This window comes from Cheilinus undulatus, linkage group 4 (genome assembly GCF_018320785.1).
Source record: "Cheilinus undulatus linkage group 4, ASM1832078v1, whole genome shotgun sequence".
Classification (NCBI taxonomy): domain Eukaryota; kingdom Metazoa; phylum Chordata; class Actinopteri; order Labriformes; family Labridae; genus Cheilinus; species Cheilinus undulatus.
In genome coordinates this window covers 30715998-30736749 of record NC_054868.1, presented here as the reverse complement: position 1 = coordinate 30736749, position 20752 = coordinate 30715998, and the positions used below count along the sequence as shown (strand labels likewise).

Sequence of the window (20752 nt, the reverse complement as noted above, 5' to 3'; positions counted from 1 at the left end):
TCATTTCACACGCAGACATGGGAAACAAACCCTCAACTCATTACATACCAGTGGAGGACGATAATACCGTCTTCATTTCTAAGGAGAATGATGTTCACAGGATCCCTGCGCTGTTCTATGACAGTGACAGAAAAATCCTGTTGGCCTTTGCAGAGAAGAGGGATACTTCTGATGATGCCAGTGCAGTAGCGCTGGTCATGAAGACAGGAACTCTGCACACGGATGCAACAACCCATGAAGTTACAGTAAAGGTAATTATACCAACAAACCAACTGTTTTTAAAATGGTGAGGTGTAAATTCTAGGCTAATTAATCAGTCAATTAATTAATTAATTCTAGGTTTTACCAACCAATCTGTATATGAACTGTCGAGATAATTTATCTAACTCCTTCTTACTTTGTGTATTTCAGTGGTCTGAGCTCAAACTGGTAAAGGAGGCACATATTGAGGGATACCGTCCCATGAATCCCTGCCCACTGTACGAGAAAACCAGCAAGACCCTCTTCCTCTTCTTCGTTTGTATTGAAGGCACCACCTCTGAGCTGTTCCAGATATGCTGCAACCAAAACAAAGCCCGTCTCTGCTACATCACAAGTAAAGATGGCGGCCAAAGTTGGAGTGGTGTGACCGATCTGACAGATGAACTGCCAGAAATCAAGAGCTGGGCCACGTTTGCTGTTGGTCCAGGCCATGGCATCCAAACAGAGAGTGGGAGATTGATTGTCCCAGTTTATGGGTATGCTTCCTGCTCCCCTTCATGCTGTTGTTTTATAAAATTTTATTGTTGCACCCCATATGCAATCTCTCTGTACAGTGATGATAAAGGGAAAACATGGCAGTTTAGCAAAAGGATTGAAAAAGTGTCAGTTGAATGTGAAATGGCAGAGGTGTTTGATGACACAGGCCTCAAGTCCATCTACTGCAATGCCCGCAGTAAGGGAGGCTACAGAGTGGAGGCTCTTGATAAGAATGACGGGGCTGGATTTAGAGTCCTCAAGTCTAAGCTGGTGGAGACAGGTGGAGGCTGTCAGGGAAGTGTGGTGTCCTTTCCAGCTCAAAATAAAGATGCTGAGAGCCAGACAAACAAGTGGCTGCTCTACAGCCACCCGAGCAGCCAATCCAAACGCACTGATTTAGGGGTTTATTTGAACAAGGTGCCGAGCGACTCTAGTGCATGGAGTAAACCCTGGATCATCAACAGTGGACCCAGTGGTTACTCTGACCTGGCTTACATTGGTGATGGGCTTTTTGCTCTACTGATGGAGTGTGGGAAGCAAAATTATATCGAACAGATCGCCTACAAAGTTTTCAGCTATGAGGAAGTCATTCAGGGCATAGGGAAGTAAGATTATTGCTGGTACATGTTGCAGGGGGACACCTTTCTCAGAAATCTGACAAAAACTATTGTATTAAGAATGTTGTTGCACTGAAATCATATATAAAGCTACTGAATATATTATCAGCATTGTATAATTGTGATACAAAGTTCTACTTAATGCAATTGAATAGAATTTTTTTTTGTATCAATTGTTATTTTAAAACTGTTTTAAACTACAGTGGAAATTATCTGAAATTGCTAAGATGATTTATACCTGTGAATTAAAAGATGATTATATTGTAAAGCAAAATTTTAGACTTAAAAAAATTAAGCTATGAAGGTTTTACTGATTGTTTGTAATGATTTTCACACTTGTATACCTGCAAGCTCTATTTTTTATAATTTGTGTTTGACAATTTTGCTTGACTTGTTCCCATAATGGTTGTGTAAAATTTTGATTTTCCTATGTGGAGATACTTGCATGTAAACCCAGTTTTCAGTGGAAATACAAAAATGTCTACTATCAATAAAACATAAAAATACATTTACAAGTAGTCTTTTATTCTCAAGTGGAAGTGTTTAATAAAATATGAAACAGCTTTGAAGGGTTTTAAGACCTGTGATCAGCAAAAAGGTGCAGTGTCATAGTGGAAGTAGACATTTATAGTGATTAATAATTCATACACGGTTATTGATTAATTTCTTATCAGCTTTAAAAAAAATGCCATTTTATCTGACATCCAGGTCAGTTAACAACTCTAGTTTTGGTAGGGATCCAGACTGGAAGTGGGTTTTTTTCCTCTCTATCAAGGAGCAGAGGTGTCAAAAGTATTCACATTTAACTTAAGTAGAAGTATAGATACTAGGGTTTAAAAATACTTCTGTAAAAGCTGAAGTATCAACTCAAGCTTTTTACTTAAGTAAGTGTAAAAGTACTGGTTTCAAAACTACTTAAAGTATAAAAGTAAAAGTAATGTAAGGGGGAAAAATGCCATTAAGGACAAAAGCTTAGGCCGCACCACAGGGGCCTATAGTCCACTACCCCACCTCCCCAAAAAACATTTTTCTAAAGGCCATAATGACTATAATGTTATATTAAAATGTTAATGTTGGAAAATTTGGGATGCACCTGTTTCAGCAGAATTTGTGCCCATTGAAAATGAATGCATTTTAGCACAATGCAAAGAACCATGTATGTGTTATAACAAGTTAAGGCGAGTGCCATTCAGAGTCATGTCAGACAGTTTAGAAACATATATATATATATATATATATATATTTTTTTTTTTTTTACTGCACTAAACAATAATTCACTACTCAGAAGCAGTGAAAACACAATGTAAAGTAATCAAGTCAGTAATACAATTCAGCAACACAAAATAATCAAGCAAACCCAGGCAGATTTTTCAAATTATATTCAACTCAAGAGCAAGAAGGAAAAGGCATAAAAAATAAACTAAACCAAACAATGTATAAGTGTGTGCGTGTCACTTCACGGCTCTCAGTTCAGTTCATCAGAAATAAGAGTCAGTTCCGGTTTTTCTAAATGAAAAACAACACAGTTCAGTCCAGTTCAATACAATGGAATTCCACCATCCACAACAGAAGTCCAGTCCGGGATTTACGGACCCCAAAACTCTCCACAACCCAGTGAAAACCAAAACATCAGAGTCTCGTCGCCGTTCACAGCACCAGAAAAAACACAAAACAATCACTTGGGCACTCACGGTATCGCCGCTTGGTCGCTAGTCAGTCAGTCTGTCAGACTTAGGTTGCCACTCCAACAAACCCTCGGGACTCCAGACCAGAGAGGACTAGGTGCTCCACCAGATGACTCCACAAAGGAAACAACACGCACTGTAATCCTTCTTCGTCCGACGTGGACCCAGGACTGAAGGTTACACGCACAGTAATACATGCGACATGGCATGTACTGCAACAACGGAGACGCAGACTTCCCTCAACGTGACTATGGCCAGTTAGCCGGCGTCTTTCTCACTTTCAGCCCAACCAGAGCAGCCTCAAGCAGACATGCTGAAATACTTCCTGGAGGAAGAGTTTGGACAGCGCGGGGAAAACTGGGTGAGTGGTGATTGGTGGTGGATGGATCGTGGGTGTGGAGGACTGAACACATGATAGACTGTGCACAGGATGGTGGGGGCTTATGGCAAGCCGTTTTAACATTTAAAGTACTAGAGGTAATAGCAATTGCAGATATCAATAATTGCTTTTTGACATGTTAGAATTCCAAGCTGACATATCCACAATGTAATTTTCACTAGTAAGAATTCTAATTAAAGATATCTACAATTCATTTTTCACTAGTGGAAATGCTCATATCCAAAATGATGTCATTGCCCCGCCCACATATCTGAAGTTACATTTCTACTAGTAACAATTCCTTTTCAACATGTGAAAATTCAATTGTAGATATCTGTAATAATGATTCTTACTGGTAAAAATTCAATTACAGATATCTGCAAATGAGTTTCTACATGTCGAAATTACATTTTGACATGTACAAATATATAGTTTCTACATGTCAAAATTACATTTCGACATATACAAATATATTTGTAACGTGTACAAATATATTTGTAACGTGTATAAATGGTTTCACAGATATCTTTAACATTTCTACATGTCAAAATGTAATTTTGACATGTTGAAATGTAATTTCCACTAGTGAAAACTTAATTGCTACACGTCAGCCGGACTGTTATATGTTAAAACGGCTTGCCATAGGGGGCTGTGTGATACAGGAGCGCTACAGTGTACTACTGAGCATTGGCGTGTGTTTCATGGAGCGGAAGATATGATGACTTTGCTTATAAGTACTGAGCCAAAATGAAAATAGGAGTAACAAGGCTATTTTTAAAATGTAAGGAATAGAAAGTACAGATACTTGCGTGAAAATGTAAGGAGCAGAAGTAAAAAGTAGGCTAAAAAATAATTACTCCACTAAAGTATAGATACCCAAAATTTCTACTTAAGTAAGGTAACAAAGTATTTGTACTTCGTTACTTGACACCTCTGCTAAGGAGGAGGAAATCTGAGCTGATAACCTTGCATGCTTTTTAAATGGGTTACTTAGAAATGTACAGTGAGGAAGTAACAATGTTCCCGCCCTCATTCAGAAACTGAAACACTTTTTCTCTTAGCGCCCTTAAGATCAAGCTGTGATCACTGTCGTGAAATACGCTGCTTCTTTTTCTTTTTTATTTCTATCATCATTTTAATCCAAGCATGGATTGTACCGCTTTGAGTGCTCTTCCACCACAGAAACAAACTGTCTTCAAATCTGACACTTTGGTTTACAGGATTCCAGCACTTTTCTATGAGGGTGAAAGTAAAACCCTTCTTGCCTTTGCAGAGGAGAGGGTGAATACAAACGACACCAGCACTAAAAATCTGGTCATGAAAATGGGAAAAGTGAAAACTGAGGTCCCCTCTTCGGCGATGACAATTGAGGTATTCTTCTAAAATGTTTACTTCCTGGCTGAAAAACTCATAAATGTATATTTTCTTTGTTTTATTGTGACATGAATTTGATGTTTTTCAGTGGTCAGAACTTAACCCAGTGGAAAAGGCGCATATTGAGGGATATCGTCCCATGAACCCCTGTCCGCTGTTTGAGAAAACCAGCAAGACCCTCTTCCTCTTCTTCATCTGCGTTGAAGGCACTGTGACAGAACAATGGCAGATAGACCATTATACAAACAAGACCCGTCTCTGCTACATCAAAAGCACGGATCTTGGACAGAGTTGGAGTGACGTGACTGATCTAACAGATGAACTGCATGAAATCAAGAGCTGGGCCACGTTTGCTGTTGGTCCAGGTCATGGTATCCAAACAGAGAGTGGGAGATTGATTGTGCCAGTTTATGCCTATATGTCTTGCTGCAGCTCATGCTGTCTTTGGTGTGCAGCATGTGTGAAAGTCATACCATATGCACTCACTCTGTATAGTGATGATTCTGGTGACAGGTGGCAGTTTGGCCCAACGCTTGATAATGAGTCACTTGAGTGTGAAATGGCAGAATTTATCAATGACAAAAAAACTAGCATTATCTACTGTAATGCCCGTACCAGGGGAGGATATCGACAGGAAGCTGTCAGTAGTGATGCAAGTTTGATTTTCAAGCCAAGCAGTGCTATGCAGCTGGTGGAGACAGGTGGAGGCTGTCAGGGAAGTGTGGTGTCCTTTCCAGCTCAGAATGAAGGTGCTGAGAGCCAGAATCCAAACAAGTGGCTGCTCTACAGCCACCCGAGCAATCAATTCAATCGCATTGATTTAGGAATTTATCTGAACAAGGTGCAGAGTGACTCCAGAGCATGGCGTAAACCCTGGATCATCAACAGTGGACCCAGTGGTTACTCTGACCTGGCTTACATTGATGATGGGTGCTTTGTTTGTCTGATGGAGCGTGGCAAAGACAAAGAAACAGAGGAGATAGCCTCTGCAGTTTTCAGCTACAATGAATTCAAGCAGGGAATCAGAGAATAGATGATCAGTGCTTTTATCAGGTGTTATAAAATGCTTTAAATATAAGACGCTATTCCAAAAACATCTTGACCTTGTTATTCTTCTGCAGTTAATCTGTGCTTTGATATTGCTTACTTTGCTACATTTGCTATATTTTTAAATCAAATATCCAGACTTTTGGACTTTTAGGTTGTTTTCAGTCAGGTGATCCTGAAGATGTGTAAATGTCAGATGAGGGGCAGGCTTTTATTAGAACCTGTGATATACTACTAACCAAAGCAACCTTGTGGGATAAGCAAATGAGTAATAATATTGTTCTATAATGTGAACCACAGCAGATACCCCCCCCCCCACACACACACACACACGCACACACACACACTTTTTCTGTTTTTTTATGCATCAGTTGAACTTACAAGTTAAAATTTGTCTATTTTAAATTCTATGCTGCTTCTTTTCACAGTCTGTTTTTTTTTATCACTGTTTACATTGTAAATACACTCTGCACTCAAGTTACATGAATAATATCCAGCCCAAACAAACTGCAACAATCTGATGAATCTTTCTTTCATGTGATGGCTTATTAACAAACAGCTGTTTAATTGCTAATAAAATCATGTATGACGAGCTAAATGCCTTTTTAAGATTAAATGTATTATCATGCTTAGAAGTATGACTGTTTATTGTTTGTTGGAGACTTTGTTCACTGTGCTGCTGCCTGTCCTGGCATCAGCATTCTTTAAAAAGAGACTGTTCATCTCAGCAAGGTTTTCCTGCTCAAATAAAAGTTAAATAAAATTAATTGGATGTGACTGTGTGACTAATATGAATATGACTGTCTATAATTATGTGGAAGTGATAATCTGTAATGTGTAGAGTAAAAATATACTTACTTACATGGATGATTTTGTTTTTTATTGTTGAGTTAGGGATGCTCTTATCAAGAGTTTTAATTCTATCCTCTTCATTATTGAGAACTGTGGTTCTTAAATGGTGTGGCAAGGCACACTGGTGTGCCTTAAGCCAAGTCTTGGTGTGCTGTAAGGAATTTGTGCAACCATACTTTATTACTACAACTATACAATTACAAAAAACAGAGCACAGCAGGCATAATGACAACAGAATGACAATGATAAAGTCAGAGGTAGAATAAAGGAGGAGCTGGGGTGGAGGAGAGTTGTAAAAAGCAGCTTGCAGAGGGAGCGGCAATGCGTAGACATGCTTTAGATATGGCAGCATCAGTACGATTTGCCAATAGCATGCCTAGAGTGCATCAACTGATGAGAACTTTCATTAGATCAGCTGATCTCAATCATATGGCAGCACTTGATTCTATATGCTTGATTTACTGCAACATGTAAGAGGCTATTTTGTAAAGATACGGTTTTGTGTGCCTTGAAATTTTGGCTTGATCTTGGGTGTGCCTTGGGCAAAGAAAGATTGAAAACCACTGATTTAGAAGACGCTATATGATGATCACTTAAAAAAACCCTTTGTTAAAACATAAACAAGAATCGAGGAGATCTTACTTAAATGACAGTTAATGCACTACTTATTTATGCAGAAAAATCACACTGAAATATTTTAAATACCAACTGAAGAAAAGAAGTTCCTTTCCATCTCTTTTGCCCTTCACATGGGCTGTGTACTTTTACAAAATAAATCACCTGACAACATTGGTCCCCAGCCTGTGGTCTAGGACCCCTTTTTGGGCACCAAAGAATTTAGATGGTGGAGGGGACTGTGTCTGCTCTGAGGTTTTGAAAACTATTCTGAATATGATAACTAAAATCATGAAGGGTTTATATAAAGGTCTTTGTATAAGAGCACTTGTGTTAAGAGTTTTGTTCAGATTAAAAAAAATAAAAAAGCTAAAATTGCTTTTAAACTGCAGAGTACTAGCTGAAGAACATCTACCTTGGATTTTCAAAAATAAGTTTCAGTCTCACCATATATTTACCCGTTTTGTTTTATTGCAAAATGAATATACATTTTTACTTGGTAATCAATGATCATCTCTTGATACTTTTGTCCTCATCTTGCTTGTGTAACCCGCTTAAACAAATATGACATAAATAAATTAAAAAACTGAGTAAAACCCTGCTAAAGCTTGGTTTAAATGCATGTTTAATAGTTAAAGAAGTTACTTCTCTCTTTAAAGCAAAACTATTTACAAGCTAAAATGCATAAATAACACCAATGTTAAAAATATATATATGCATTTAATCCATCTAAAGTCAGTGAAAAGCAGTCAGACAGCACCTTTAATGGAAAATGATTAAATGTGTGGCTGTTTCACACCTTTAAGAAACGGCGGTTCTCTGCCTGTGTGCAGGAGTGCAGCAGACAAGCAGAAAGGAGAGAAGCAGGAGCTAGTCTATGCTACAGGAAAACTAGCTAGCATACACTTTGAAAGGAGTTGTTTTAAGAGTGAACTTTATTTCTACAAGGTTGTTAATTCAAGAAGAGTGTTTTTTGAGTTAAGTAAAACAGTTTTTGGTTTTTGTTTACTTTGAAACTTGCTGAGAAAAATAGAGAAGACAAGATGGCGAGTCAGACCCATGGACGACGTTTCTAGAAGCAAGAACTCTTCATTGTGCTAGCGTGGGAACCCGCTGCTACATTCGGACTGTTGGTGAATTCGCTGCCAAAGCGGTAGGAATATTGGATCCTTTCATTTACTGAACTGAATTTAAGAAGCTAACTTGAACTGAACCGAACCCAGAGGATTACGTTGAGCTGAAGCTGAAACAATAGCTTTGAGCTAAACTTGAACTGAGTTTGAAATGTTATGATTATGCTGTAATATGTCCATGATTACTGTTTTGTGAAACTGGTATAATTGTGTTTAACTTCATTTTCATGTGATGTATCTTCTTACCTGTTAAAGGGGGAAAAGGAAGAGTTAACTCAAGAGACTAAACTAAACTCAAAATAGGAACATACCTTGAACCTAAATAGAAACACTAACTACTTACAGACCGGTCTGATCTAAAATATTGAACCTGAAAAAGAGGGAACAAAAGTGAAATTGAACTTTATTTTTCCTATTTTACTTTACCTGCAGGAACATATTAACATGTTTAAGACTGTTGCTCTTATATAAAAATAGTTCTTTGGTATTCTGTGCAAGATTTCAGTAAAGTGCCAGCTTTTGCACTCTAAGTATATGGTCTCTGTTGTAATTTTTATACTGTTTTCCCAACTCAAACAGAACCTAGAACTAATCCAGTAAATACACCCAGACACATAGTTGACATAAGTGCTACATTGGCATACTGTTGATGAAGCAGTGTTTAACAATTTCACCTCTTGATGCTTTTTCCCTGGGCTGCCATTATAGTGTTTCTTTTCTTTGCAGGGATGTTATCTGGTCTCCTCTTGATTTAAAACTTAAGAGGACTCTTTGCCTTGAAGGCATTGGTTCCTGTTTATCTGGGACTTTTGACAGACCTTTTTCAAAATCAGACAATACCAAATGTCAAATAAACTTGTTTTGTGCCTGTTAGACTATATTCACTACCCATACAGCTGTGATAAGAGGAAGAATCCACTCAAATAGTAGCTTGTTCACCTTTTATTGTTAAGGATTCTTATCAGTCATTGGTCTGTCACTTGCACTCTGACTCCTCTCTCATTCATAAACTGAACTAAATTACTTTACGAGGCTCTACACTGATCATTTCACACGCAGACATGGACAACACAACCTCAGCTCCAGAGGAAGACGATAACACTGTCTTCATTTCTAAGGATAATATTTACAGGATCCCTGCACTGTTCTATGACAGTGACAGAAAAATCCTGATGGCCTTTGCAGAGGAGAGGACGGATTCAAGTGATACCAGCTCAAAGGCGCTGGTCATGAAGACAGGAACTCTGCACAAGGATGCAACAACCCATGAAGTGAAAGTAAAGGTAATTAGACCAACAAACTAACATCTATGGAAATGTTGAGGTGTTAACTCTTGGCTCATTCTTACTTCATGTATTTCAGTGGTCTGAGCTCAAACTGGTAAAGGAGGCACATATTGAGGGATACCGTCCCATGAACCCCTGCCCACTGTACGAGAAAACCAGCAAGACCCTCTTCTTCTTCTTTGTTTGTGTTGAAGGCACCACCTCTGAGTGTTCCCAGATATGCCGCAACCAAAACAAGGGTCGTCTCTGCTACATCACAAGTAAAGATGGCGGCCAAAGTTGGAGTGGTGTGACTGATCTTACGGGTAAACTGCGTCAAATCAAGAACTGGGCTGTGTTTGCTGTTGGTCCAGGTCATGGCATCCAAACAGAGGATGGAAGATTGATTGTCCCAGTTTATGGGTATGAATCACATTGGGTAATTTGGAAGCGTAAACCATATTCACTCTTTCTTTACAGTGATGATAAAGGGAAAACATGGCAGTTTAGCAACAAAATTGAAAAAGTGTCTCTTGAGTGTGAAATGGCAGAGGTGTCTGATGACACAGGCCTCAAGTCCATCTACTGCAATGCTCGCAGTAAGGGAGGCTGCAGAGTGGAGGCTCTTAATAAGAATGATGGGAATGGATTTAGCATCCTCCAGTCTAAGCTGGTGGAGACAGGTGGAGGCTGTCAGGGAAGTGTGGTGTCCTTTCACGCTCAAAGTGAAGATGCACAAAGCCAGAATGCAAACAAGTGGCTGCTCTACAGCCACCCGAGCAGTAAATCCAAACGCTCTGATTTAGGGGTTTATTTGAACAAGGTGCCGAGCGACTCTAGTGCATGGAGTAAACCCTGGATCATCAACAGAGGACCCAGTGGTTACTCTGACCTGGCTTACATTGGTGATGGGTATTTTGCTCTACTGATGGAGTGTGGGAAGCACAGTGAGATCGAACAGATCGCCTACAAAGTTTTCAGCCTTGAGGAAGTCATTCAGGGCATAGGGGAGTAAGACTATTGCTGATAAATGTTGCAGAGGGACACCTTTCTCAACAGCAACCTGACAAAAAGAATTTCTATTCTCTCAGATTTTCAAAAATACTGGGGCGCAGATGGCCTAGTAGCTTAAGGGTCAACCGGGTTCGAATCTGGCCTTTGGAACTTTCCCACATGTCTCTCCCCAGCTCTCTCATTCCTGTTCCTGATTCTGTCCACTGTCCTCCTCTGTCAATAAAGGCATAAAAAGCCCAAAATAACCTGCACAGGTCTATTGCACTTAAGTCATATGTAGAGTGTCTTTATGATCTTTGTATAATTCTAATATGATACATTGAATTGTTTATTTTTAAATTTCACATCCATTTGGAAGTACTACAAAAATGATACGACACTTCTGTACATTAAATATCAGAACTAAAAGGTGGTTTACAAATACTTTATACAGTAAAGAAATATTTTAGACACATAAATCAAGTTGTATGAGGTTTTATTGATTTAGTTTGTTGATTTGATTGATTTGTGCACAATTGTATGCTTACAATGGTTCTATAAAATGCACATTCCTCTGTAAAAAGCAATAAAACGTTCAATGAAATTTCAAAAAGACTTCTGTTAAAAACACATACTGAAAATTTGAAGTTCAATGACAGTTTTACGTTAAATATAAAACACAACTTCTCAGGAATATAAAAGTTGTCATTACAAAGAAGTTGCTGAAAAAACCCTTTCATGGTTACTGATTAATTTTCTTTTAGCAGGAAAAGCTATAATTCCTTTTGATCTGATATGCGGGTTAGTTAATAATAACTCTGGTTTTGGCTGTGATCCAGACTGGAAGTGGGTTTTTTTCCTCACCATGCCATTCCAGGTATTTGTTTCCTGGTTGACATACTCATAAATGTATATTTGTTTTGTTTTATTACCTTCGCCAAGGAGGTTATGTGATCCGCACAGTTTGTTAGTTTGTTAGCAACATAACTCAAAAAGTTGTTGACGGATTTTGATTAAATTTTCAGGAAATGTCAGAAATGGCATAAGGAAGACCTGATTAGATTTTGGGACTGATCACTGTCTGGATCCAGGAATTTTTTAAAGGATTCTTTACTATTGGGAGATAGGACTAATGGCGGAGGTCTGTGCTGTTACCACTTTACACCAGGAGATGGTGAATTGTAGCGAGAATACTTACAATGCTAGGAGGAACAGAGGAATATTCACCCTCTGCCGTGACTTTCAGTCATCCGGTGAGACCATGGGTGAGACTATCAGTGCATCTGTTGGCACCAGCAGGCCATGCTTCCACCATGGCAGTCCACCTGTAGCAAAGCCAATGCTTTGCCTGCTATGAGAGATAGGGCTAATGACAGCGGTCTGTGCTCTCTGAGTGCTTTTCTAGGTTGCTCATGAATTTGATCTTTCCCAGTTGTCAGACACAGACTTAAAAAAGTATATGACACATATTGGGAAAAACCGTCCCATGAAGACCTTCTTCCTCTTCTTCATCTAGGTTGAGAGCACTGTGTCAGAACAATGCCAGATAGATCATTACACCAAGAAGGCCTGTCTGCTACATAGAGCAAGAATCTTGGACAGAGTTGGAGTGACATGACTGATCTGACGGATGAACTGTATAAGATCAAGAACTGGGCCATGTTAGCTGCTGGTCCAAGTCATGGTAGCAGTGGAGATTAGCTGTGCTTTTATGGGGTGGCCAGGATGGGTCCAGTAATAATTTTTGGTTGGCGAAGAAGTCACCACTATATAAATATAAACTCAGAAAAAGGGCCAATTTTGCCAAATGCTGTACTTACAATGTACATCTCTATATAGCAGTAGTTTTTTTTTCTTTCATAATGGATCATCCTGACACTTTTCCTGAAACATGTATACTCATCTTTGACAGAGAAATGAAGATTTATGAATCAACTCTTTATAGAAGTTTTTTGAATGTAAAGTTGAGGAAAAACGGATTTTTACCTTGACTTTATCTAAATCTGTCATTATTCTCTTCCTCAGATGGTTTCCAAATGCTAATCAGACTTTGTCTTTTGTATTGGAGCCTGATGTAATCTGTGAAAAATGTTTGAAAAGTTTGTTTGATCCCTAGAAATATTTTATGTGCCAGAATTATGTCATTAAAGCTCCTGTGAGGAACTTTCAGATTGTGTTGAGTTTGGTGCCCTCTATGCATGTGACACCGCTTGTCCTGTGTTTTTTCCCCCTGCTTATGTGTAAGTATAATTTAAAAAAAGCAACTAAGGCCTCTACATAAAGCCAACCATAAGGGGGATAAAGAGGAAAACTTTCTGGGGCCTAGCCAAATGGGGCCCAACTGCCAGGAAAATCATGGTCCATTGTAAAGTTAATCTGTGATAAACATATTTCATATTTAACTTGAATGATAATCACTCTGATCAAAGCAACAGAAAGTGAATTTTATTTATTTATGCTGTGGTAAAATATAGCATATTCAAAATGTAAATCTATTTTCAAGGCTTTAATTTGTAATGTTAACAATTTGGCTTTGCACACTGAGCTAAACTATGTGGAAAGTAATGTCAGACTTCAAAGTAGTAGGAATTGTAACTTTAAGGGAAATACAATTATCTAATTGAAAATAAGTTACATTTAAGTGCCAAAAAGAGGTAGAAATAAGTGAAAGAAAGTAAAAACAAATAAGTGTCAAAAATAGGTGGTAAAGATGGTGAAAAGCGATTAAAAAGGCAAAAAATAAGGCAAAATAGGCTAAAAGGGTTAATGGTGGCAAATACTGGAGGAAATAAGTGGTGAAAAGTGGGAGGGAGTGGGACATTGTTAAAAAATGGTTTAAATGGGTTCAAAGTAGCAAAATATTGTGTAATAATGAATCAAAATGAGAAACAATTGTGAAAAATGGTTAAAGTGGTTAAAGTTCCCTGGGTTAGTCAAGCAGCATGATTTTAGTTTCCATATGGTTAAATACATGTAGGGTGTTTGATGAATTCAGTAAAGGTAATTCAAAAGCAATTAATCCATAGTAGCATGAATTTGAATATGAGGGTGCAGCAGCTTTATGCTGTAAAGGACGGGGCTGGAGTTGAGGAGCTGAAGCTTTTCCAGCAGCAGCAGTGTTGTGCATCAGCATTAATGCAAACAGGGATTAGTGAGAAAAATGCCACAGTTAAATTGACCACCGTGTTGAGAGAAAAAGCTGTGAGAGCTGGGAGGCAATAATGGGGATCAGCTGGCCACCTGTTGATCATGGCTGACTTCCTGCATGAACTGACACTTAGCTTCATTAAAAAAATAAATCCTTTGTGTTTATACTACTTATAATACTTATAATACTTCACACTTAAAGAATGCATGTAAATTAAAAAGTAGGTGTGTTCCAAATCACATACTTCAGTACTAAATACTTGCAATTATGCACTCAAATACTGAGTATTTAGTGCAGAAGTACGAGGTTTAAATCACACTGATAAACATTAGCTGGGTGACTTGATTCTAAGAGATTTTATGATATCACTTGATAACTGATAAACCAATAGAAAAATTCAACAGCAATAGCTGGCCTATCTATCAGCATCCAAAACCAGCAGCTGAAAAGTCCAGAAAACAAAATCCAAGCACCAAACAAACAACTAACTGACAGGAAGCTGATTAAGATCAGATGATGTGATTTTTAAGAAATAAGATTGTGGTATTCTTGTATTTTACTGAATTATTCAGTAACACTACGAGATACAATATACCCATTTTCAGATGGAAAAAGTGATGCTGGAGTTTACCTACTCTTAATTTTTGACAGGGACATATCATAGTTTTCCATATTGGTCCTGAGGGAGCTAAACTTTTCTGTAGGACAAAAGGGAAAAGTTGGGACCCACTGCCTCACATCACTACTGGGGACACTAGTGCAAACAAGACAATTTTCTACCCAAGGAAAGAATCAAGGTAAACACACAATGTTGGGATCTGGATCATGCTTATATTGGCATCATTACATCAGAATAATACAGTTCAAATCATGGCTGGAGTCATGGCTTACATCCTTACTTTTTAGATTGATGTGATTTCACACTGGTTCTTGGATCCACTTTGGATGCTTTCTGATCATTTAATGCAGACATACAGGCCAGGTAATCAAACATAAACTGTGATACTTTTTTCTCCTCTTGTTTGCATACAATAGTTGAATGAGTGAACAATTTCACCTCCTGATACTTTTTCTCTGGGCTGCTATTGTTTCTTTATCTTTGAAGGGCTGTTATCTGGTCTGATTTTGTTTAAAAACTAAGCTTGTTTGTTTTGTGCCTGTTAGACTATATTCACTACCCATACAGCTGTGATTAGAGAAAGAATCCACTCAAATAGTAGCTTGTTCAGTTTTTGCTGTCAGGATTCTTATCAGTGATTGGTTGGTCACTTGCAGTCTGTGTAGTAAAGACCCCTCTCTCATTCACACCCTAAACTAAATAACTAGTACGAGGCTCTAGACTGATCATTTCACACGCAGACATGGGCAACAAAACCTCAGCTCCAGTGGGAAACACTGTCTTTCTTTCTAAGAAGCATAATGTTTACAGGATCCCTGCACTGTTCTATGACAATGACAGAAAAATCCTCATGGCCTTTGCAGAAAAGAGGAGGAATTCAAGTGATGCAAGCGCAAAGGCACTGGTCATGAGGACAGGAACTCTGCACAAGGATGCAACAACTCATAAAGTGAGAGTAAAGGTAATTATACCAACAAACTAAGGTGTCTGAAAATATTGAGGTATTCAATTCTAGGCTTATTCTTACGCCATGCATTTGATATTTACCTTTGTTTGAAATCCTTTTTAGTGGTCTGGGCTCAAACTGGTAAAGGAAGCAAAGATCCAAGGATACCGTCCCATGAACCCCTGCCCACTGTACGAGAAAACCAGCAAGACCCTCTTCCTCTTCTTCATCTGTGTTGAAGGAACCTACTCGGAGCAGTTCCAGATAATCTTCAACTGCAACAAGGCCCGTCTCTGCTACATCACAAGTAAAGATGGCGGCCAAAGCTGGAGTGGTGTGAATGATCTTACTGGTAAACTGCGTGAAATCAAGAGCTGGGCCACATTTGCTGTTGGTCCAGGTCATGGTATCCAAACAGAGAGTGGGAGATTGATTGTCCCAGTTTATGGGTATGAATCACGCATTAAAAACTGCCGCCGTAATCCATATTCACTCTTTCTTTACAGTGATGATAAAGGGAAAACATGGCAGTTTATCAGCAAAATTGAAAAAGTGTCCCTTGAGTGTGAAATGGCAGAGGTGTCTGATGACACAGGCCTCAAGTCCATCTACTGCAATGCTCGCAGTAAGGGAGGCTGCAGAGTGGAGGCTCTTAATAAGAATGATGGGAATGGATTTAGCATCCTCCAGTCTAAGCTGGTGGAGACAGGTGGAGGCTGTCAGGGAAGTGTGGTGTCCTTTCCAGCTCAAAATGAAGGTACTCAGGACAAGAACCCAAACAAGTGGCTGCTCTACAGCCACCCAAGCAGTAAATCCAAACGCTCTGATTTAGGGGTTTATTTGAACAAGGTGCCGAGCGACTCTAGTGCATGGAGTAAACCTTGGATCATCAACAGAGGACCCAGTGGTTACTCTGACCTGGCTTACATTGGTGATGGGTATTTTGCTCTACTGATGGAGTGTGGGAAGCAGAGTGAGATCGAACAGATCGCCTACAAAGTTTTTAGCTACAAGGACATCCTGTATGGCATTAGAGAGTAAGATTATTGCTGGTACATGTTACAGGGTGACACCTTCTCAACAGCAACCTGACAAAAACAATTTTTTTACCCTTATCTTAGATTTTTAAGAATAACTGAACACTTCTATTACATTATATGTTTTTAACACGTACATGAATTTGACCTTTCCCAGTAGTCAGAACTCAAACAGTGGAAGAAACATATTGGAAGATACCGTCCCATGAGGGCTGTCTTCCTCTTTTTCATCTTCATCTGTGTTGAGAGCACTGAGTGAGAACAACACCAGATAGATCATTATACCAACAAGGCTGAACTCTGCTACATCAAGACCAAGAATCCTGGACAGAGTTGGAGTGACATGACTGATTTGACAGATGACCTCCAAGAAAGAACCTTAATACTTGTTGCTTCAGGTAAAATAACATTAAAACTTGTACTTTTGGCACAAAGTGCTCTTCATTCACCTTAACAATAAGTCCAAATGCATCAAGTTTATTTGAACAAGGTACCAAGCGACCCCTACATAGGAGTAAACCATAGATAATCCACAGTGGACCTAGAGGTTACTCTGACCTGTCTTACATTTATAATGGGTGCTTTGCTAGTCTGATGGAGCCTGGCACACAAAAACAGTCTATGTTTCATGTCTGTAACTCTGATGAATATGCTGCTGCCTATCCAGCAAGGATAGTCTTGTGAATGAGATTCTTGATCTTTTCTAGCTTTTCCTGATAAAAATAAATGTAAATGAATGAGGAACAGTACAGATGGCTTTTGCAGTTTTAAACTACAGTGAATTCAAGCAGGGAATCAGAGTAGAAAATTATTCAGTGCTTTTATCAGATGAAGCCTCATCTATGGGACGTTTTAACTTAATTCTCTTAAAACTTCGAGCCCTTCTTCCTACTGTAGTTAATCTGTTCTTGAACACATTTTTATTGTAACTTTATCAAGTTTTTAAAAACAAATTTCAGTGCTAACATGATTTGGTTATCTAACTATGAAAGTTCTTTACAGTAGATATACTCAAGTCTTGCTGAAGTGATTTCAGTCCCTGGTGTGTTGTTCTTACAGATGCTCTGTATCAATATGAGAAATAAAATGATTTTGTTTTAAAGAAATGAATGGTTTTAATTGTAAAGATTCACAGACATTAAGCCAAAGTAACATCAGATTGAAAATGAGTCTGTTTTTAATGGAAACATAGCTTCCACTCTTTTAAGGTTAACATGTATGCAAGGCATTATTCACTGTGTTGCTGTGTTAATGGATAACTAACCTGACTTTTGGAACCCCCGACCCCTTATGTTCTGTTATAACATTAATATAATCAATGACAAGGGGTCACAAGTTTTTCCTTGTTTGTTATCAACAATAAAGGTTATTAAAGTAGTTAGAAAGTTTTATTAGGTGTGCTTTATAGTTTTTAAAGTGATGTCAATCTTTCTAGTGATAGAAAGAGGGACCTTGAGTTCCAGGGAACAAAGAACCAGGAAATACCTTGAAAAAAATAACAGTTTTAACAGTCCAGACATAACAGCACCATACCTGAAGAAACAAGAGAATGGTTTTGATCTTGGCAGCATTTACACCTCCTTGAAAGCCTGTTACTGACTTTGCATGATCTTATATTCGAATAAACATTCACCTTGCATTTGGTTTGTTTTGGTTATTTGTAAAGTGAAACTGCTCTTGGAAATGTGGCAACTTTCACAATAGTACGATATCATGTAAGTTTATCCTGATGATGTATCCAACAAGTGTGTTTACATGCACAGTAATGAACTGATTATTGTCTGATTCCATCAGTAACATGAATACTGAAGTAGTCATGGAAACAGCCTAATCTGATATGCTTCTCAGATCATGCAAACGTGTTTGATATTTACAATTCAAGGTCGGTGTCTGCGTCTAACATTATACCAATAACATCCAATGAGAATGAGCAGACCAGGCACCACCACCAATGTATGTTACCTTCCTTCATGGTTCACAAACATAAATATAACTATGTCTTTAATTCAGCCAGGAACTCAACCTATTTTCCTGCTTTATCTAAATATTTGCTGTTGTGATGCATGCCAGGACAGCGGGTTGGCGGGTATGTGGTCTCACAGTCTGGCTGAGTCATCTTTTGTATGCACTCAGAGGATTATAAAATGAGAAACAGTTAGAAACTGTCCTCACATCTGTGTTTTTTTTATTATTTAAGATTTAGATTATCATCTAGTGTGTGGCCAGCCAAATTCTGAATCCCTCTCCATTCTGTATCTTAGAATTTCTTGAGCACAACTCTGTTTCTGTCTGAGCATCCAGCGAGCACAGAGTTTGGTACAAGTAGAGAAAGAGCTGAACTGAGACCAAGAGCAGGTGCTTGCAGATTAAAAGTTACATTTTTACTCATAAAACAGCTCCTGAATAAGCACAGCTGTTTGCACCGCACTGACCAAATCAGACTACTGATACAATCAAACAAGGTTTCTACAGAAAAGGAGTATTGACATAAATGCAAACATGTCAAACAAGATTATTATTATTATAGGATTAGTCCAACTCAGATTGATAAATACATTCAGTGTGGCATATCGGGGGGGGAGCACATCTTTGGCTGGCAGGAGGTTCAAAAGGTATTTTTTTTACATCCACTTTTTGACAATGTTGATTAAAAATTGATTGAGGCTGTGTCCGTTATTTATATACAGGCTTATATACAGTATATGTTAGCAGATGAATGTGCTAATGCAATCTTATCACAGTAAGATCAATAAGAAGGTACAAATCTTAAATATTTGCTTGTGTGAGCTTTCTCCTCATTTCCATAGTATGTCTGTAACGTTTATCTTGAGCAGGCCTTTTATCAGCCTCACAGGGTATTGAGCACTTAGTTCCCTTTTTGTTATTACTTTACTGACAACAGGACTACAGATAAGAAGCCCATAAACTGTGAAAGTAATTCAGACAATTCTACATATCTGAAGGCTCAGTTATCATAAATAGTTTTCAAAGTTTAAAGAGCTCATGAGGTGAAAGAAGAACCAAAAGTGGAGAAGGGAACTTGAAACCAAATCCAAATCTCCTTTCTTAGAAAGAAAAAAATTAACCAAGAATGCAGCTTGTGCTAATGTGATTTGATGATCAAGGAACTTTTATTCACTGGAAAAAAAAAATAGAGAAGCAGCTAAACACAGGAAAGCCACCTCTACTCACAAATTCTCTGTAATCTTGTGTGGTTCTTCCCTTCATTGGAGGGCTGATAGGCTTGTGTCTGGCCTTCTGCTTTCACTGCTGTCAGTGTGCAACTGTTTGGACGCGTCACAAAGCTGGACAAGATCAGACTATTTCAGCAGTTTCTGCTTCTGTTTAGTTTTTCTTTAAGCACAGATTATCCTGACACTTTCTTGAAACATTTATAATCATCTTTGACAGAGAGATGCATGTCTGTTACTACACTTATGTTCTTACATTGGTATGTATGTATGTATATGCCTTTGTATTCATTTTGCACCTGTAAGGAATTAATGCATTTGTCAGACTGTTCATTGTTTTCGTAATACCTTGTCACAATGAGATAACCCAAATAAAAATAAAAATAAAAAATCTTTGACAGAGAGATGACGATTTATGTATAGATTCTTGATAGAGGTTGTATGAATTTAAAGTTGAGGAAAATAAATATTTTTTTTTACCTTGACTTGATCAAAATCTGACATCATTCTCTTCCTCAGATGGTTTCCAAATGCTGCTCTCACTTTATCTTTTATATTAGAGCCTGTCATCAGTGAAAAATGTTAGAAAAGTTTGTATTTAATCCCATGAATATTTTATGTGCCAGAATTATGTCATTAAAGCTCCTGTGAGGAACTTTCAGATTGTGTTGAGTTTGGCGCCCTCTGTGGACATAACACCACTTGTGTTTTTTTCTTGCTTATGTGTAAGTACAGTTTAAAAAAACACAACAACTAAAGCCTCTACATAAAGCAACCTATAAGGGGGACAAAGGGGAAAACTTTCTGGGGCCCAGCTAAATGGTGGGTCCAACAAGGTCAGGAAAATCATGATTCATTGAAAGTTAATCTGTGAAAAACATGCTATAGTTAACCTGAATAATAATTGCTCTTATCAAAGCAACAGAAAGTGAATTTTATTTATTCATGCTGTAGTACAATATAGCATATTCTAGATGTTGACCCATTTTATTGAATCAGAATAACCTTTTAATTTGTAATGTTAACAGTTTGGATGTGCACACTGAACTAAACCATGTGGAAAGTAATGTCAGACTTCAAAGTAGTAGGAATTGTTAAAACTCCGTAACTGTA

General features: G+C 38.2%; 4 protein-coding genes across 5 annotated transcripts; all 4 read left to right on the top strand.

The window, feature by feature from the left end:
- The first annotated feature begins 17 nt into the window (after positions 1-17).
- Positions 18-1347, top strand: LOC121507757 (sialidase-3-like). Its single transcript, XM_041784091.1, has 2 exons — positions 18-251; positions 412-1347. Exons 1-2 carry the CDS (start codon positions 18-20, stop codon positions 1345-1347), a joined length of 1170 nt encoding a protein of 389 aa, XP_041640025.1.
- Positions 1348-2985: 1638 nt separating this feature from the next.
- LOC121508748 (sialidase-3-like) lies at positions 2986-6552 on the top strand. Of its 2 annotated transcripts, XM_041785812.1 has the most exons (3): positions 2986-3401; positions 4640-4790; positions 4882-6552. In XM_041785812.1, exons 2-3 carry the CDS (start codon positions 4737-4739, stop codon positions 5824-5826), a joined length of 999 nt encoding a protein of 332 aa, XP_041641746.1. In that variant the 5' UTR covers positions 2986-3401; positions 4640-4736; the 3' UTR covers positions 5827-6552. The 2 variants fall into 2 exon arrangements, with proteins under 2 accessions (XP_041641746.1, XP_041641745.1); XM_041785811.1 differs by lacking the exon at positions 2986-3401 and having other exon boundaries at positions 4507-4790.
- A 2949-nt stretch (positions 6553-9501) lies between these two features.
- On the top strand, positions 9502-10836 carry LOC121507756 (sialidase-3-like). Its single transcript, XM_041784090.1, has 2 exons — positions 9502-9723; positions 9803-10836. The coding sequence occupies exons 1-2, from the start codon at positions 9502-9504 to the stop codon at positions 10718-10720; spliced, it is 1140 nt and encodes a 379-aa protein (XP_041640024.1). The 3' UTR covers positions 10721-10836.
- Positions 10837-15207: 4371 nt separating this feature from the next.
- Positions 15208-16452, top strand: LOC121508986 (sialidase-3-like). Its single transcript, XM_041786143.1, has 2 exons — positions 15208-15426; positions 15535-16452. The coding sequence occupies exons 1-2, from the start codon at positions 15208-15210 to the stop codon at positions 16450-16452; spliced, it is 1137 nt and encodes a 378-aa protein (XP_041642077.1).
- Positions 16453-20752: the final 4300 nt, after the last annotated feature.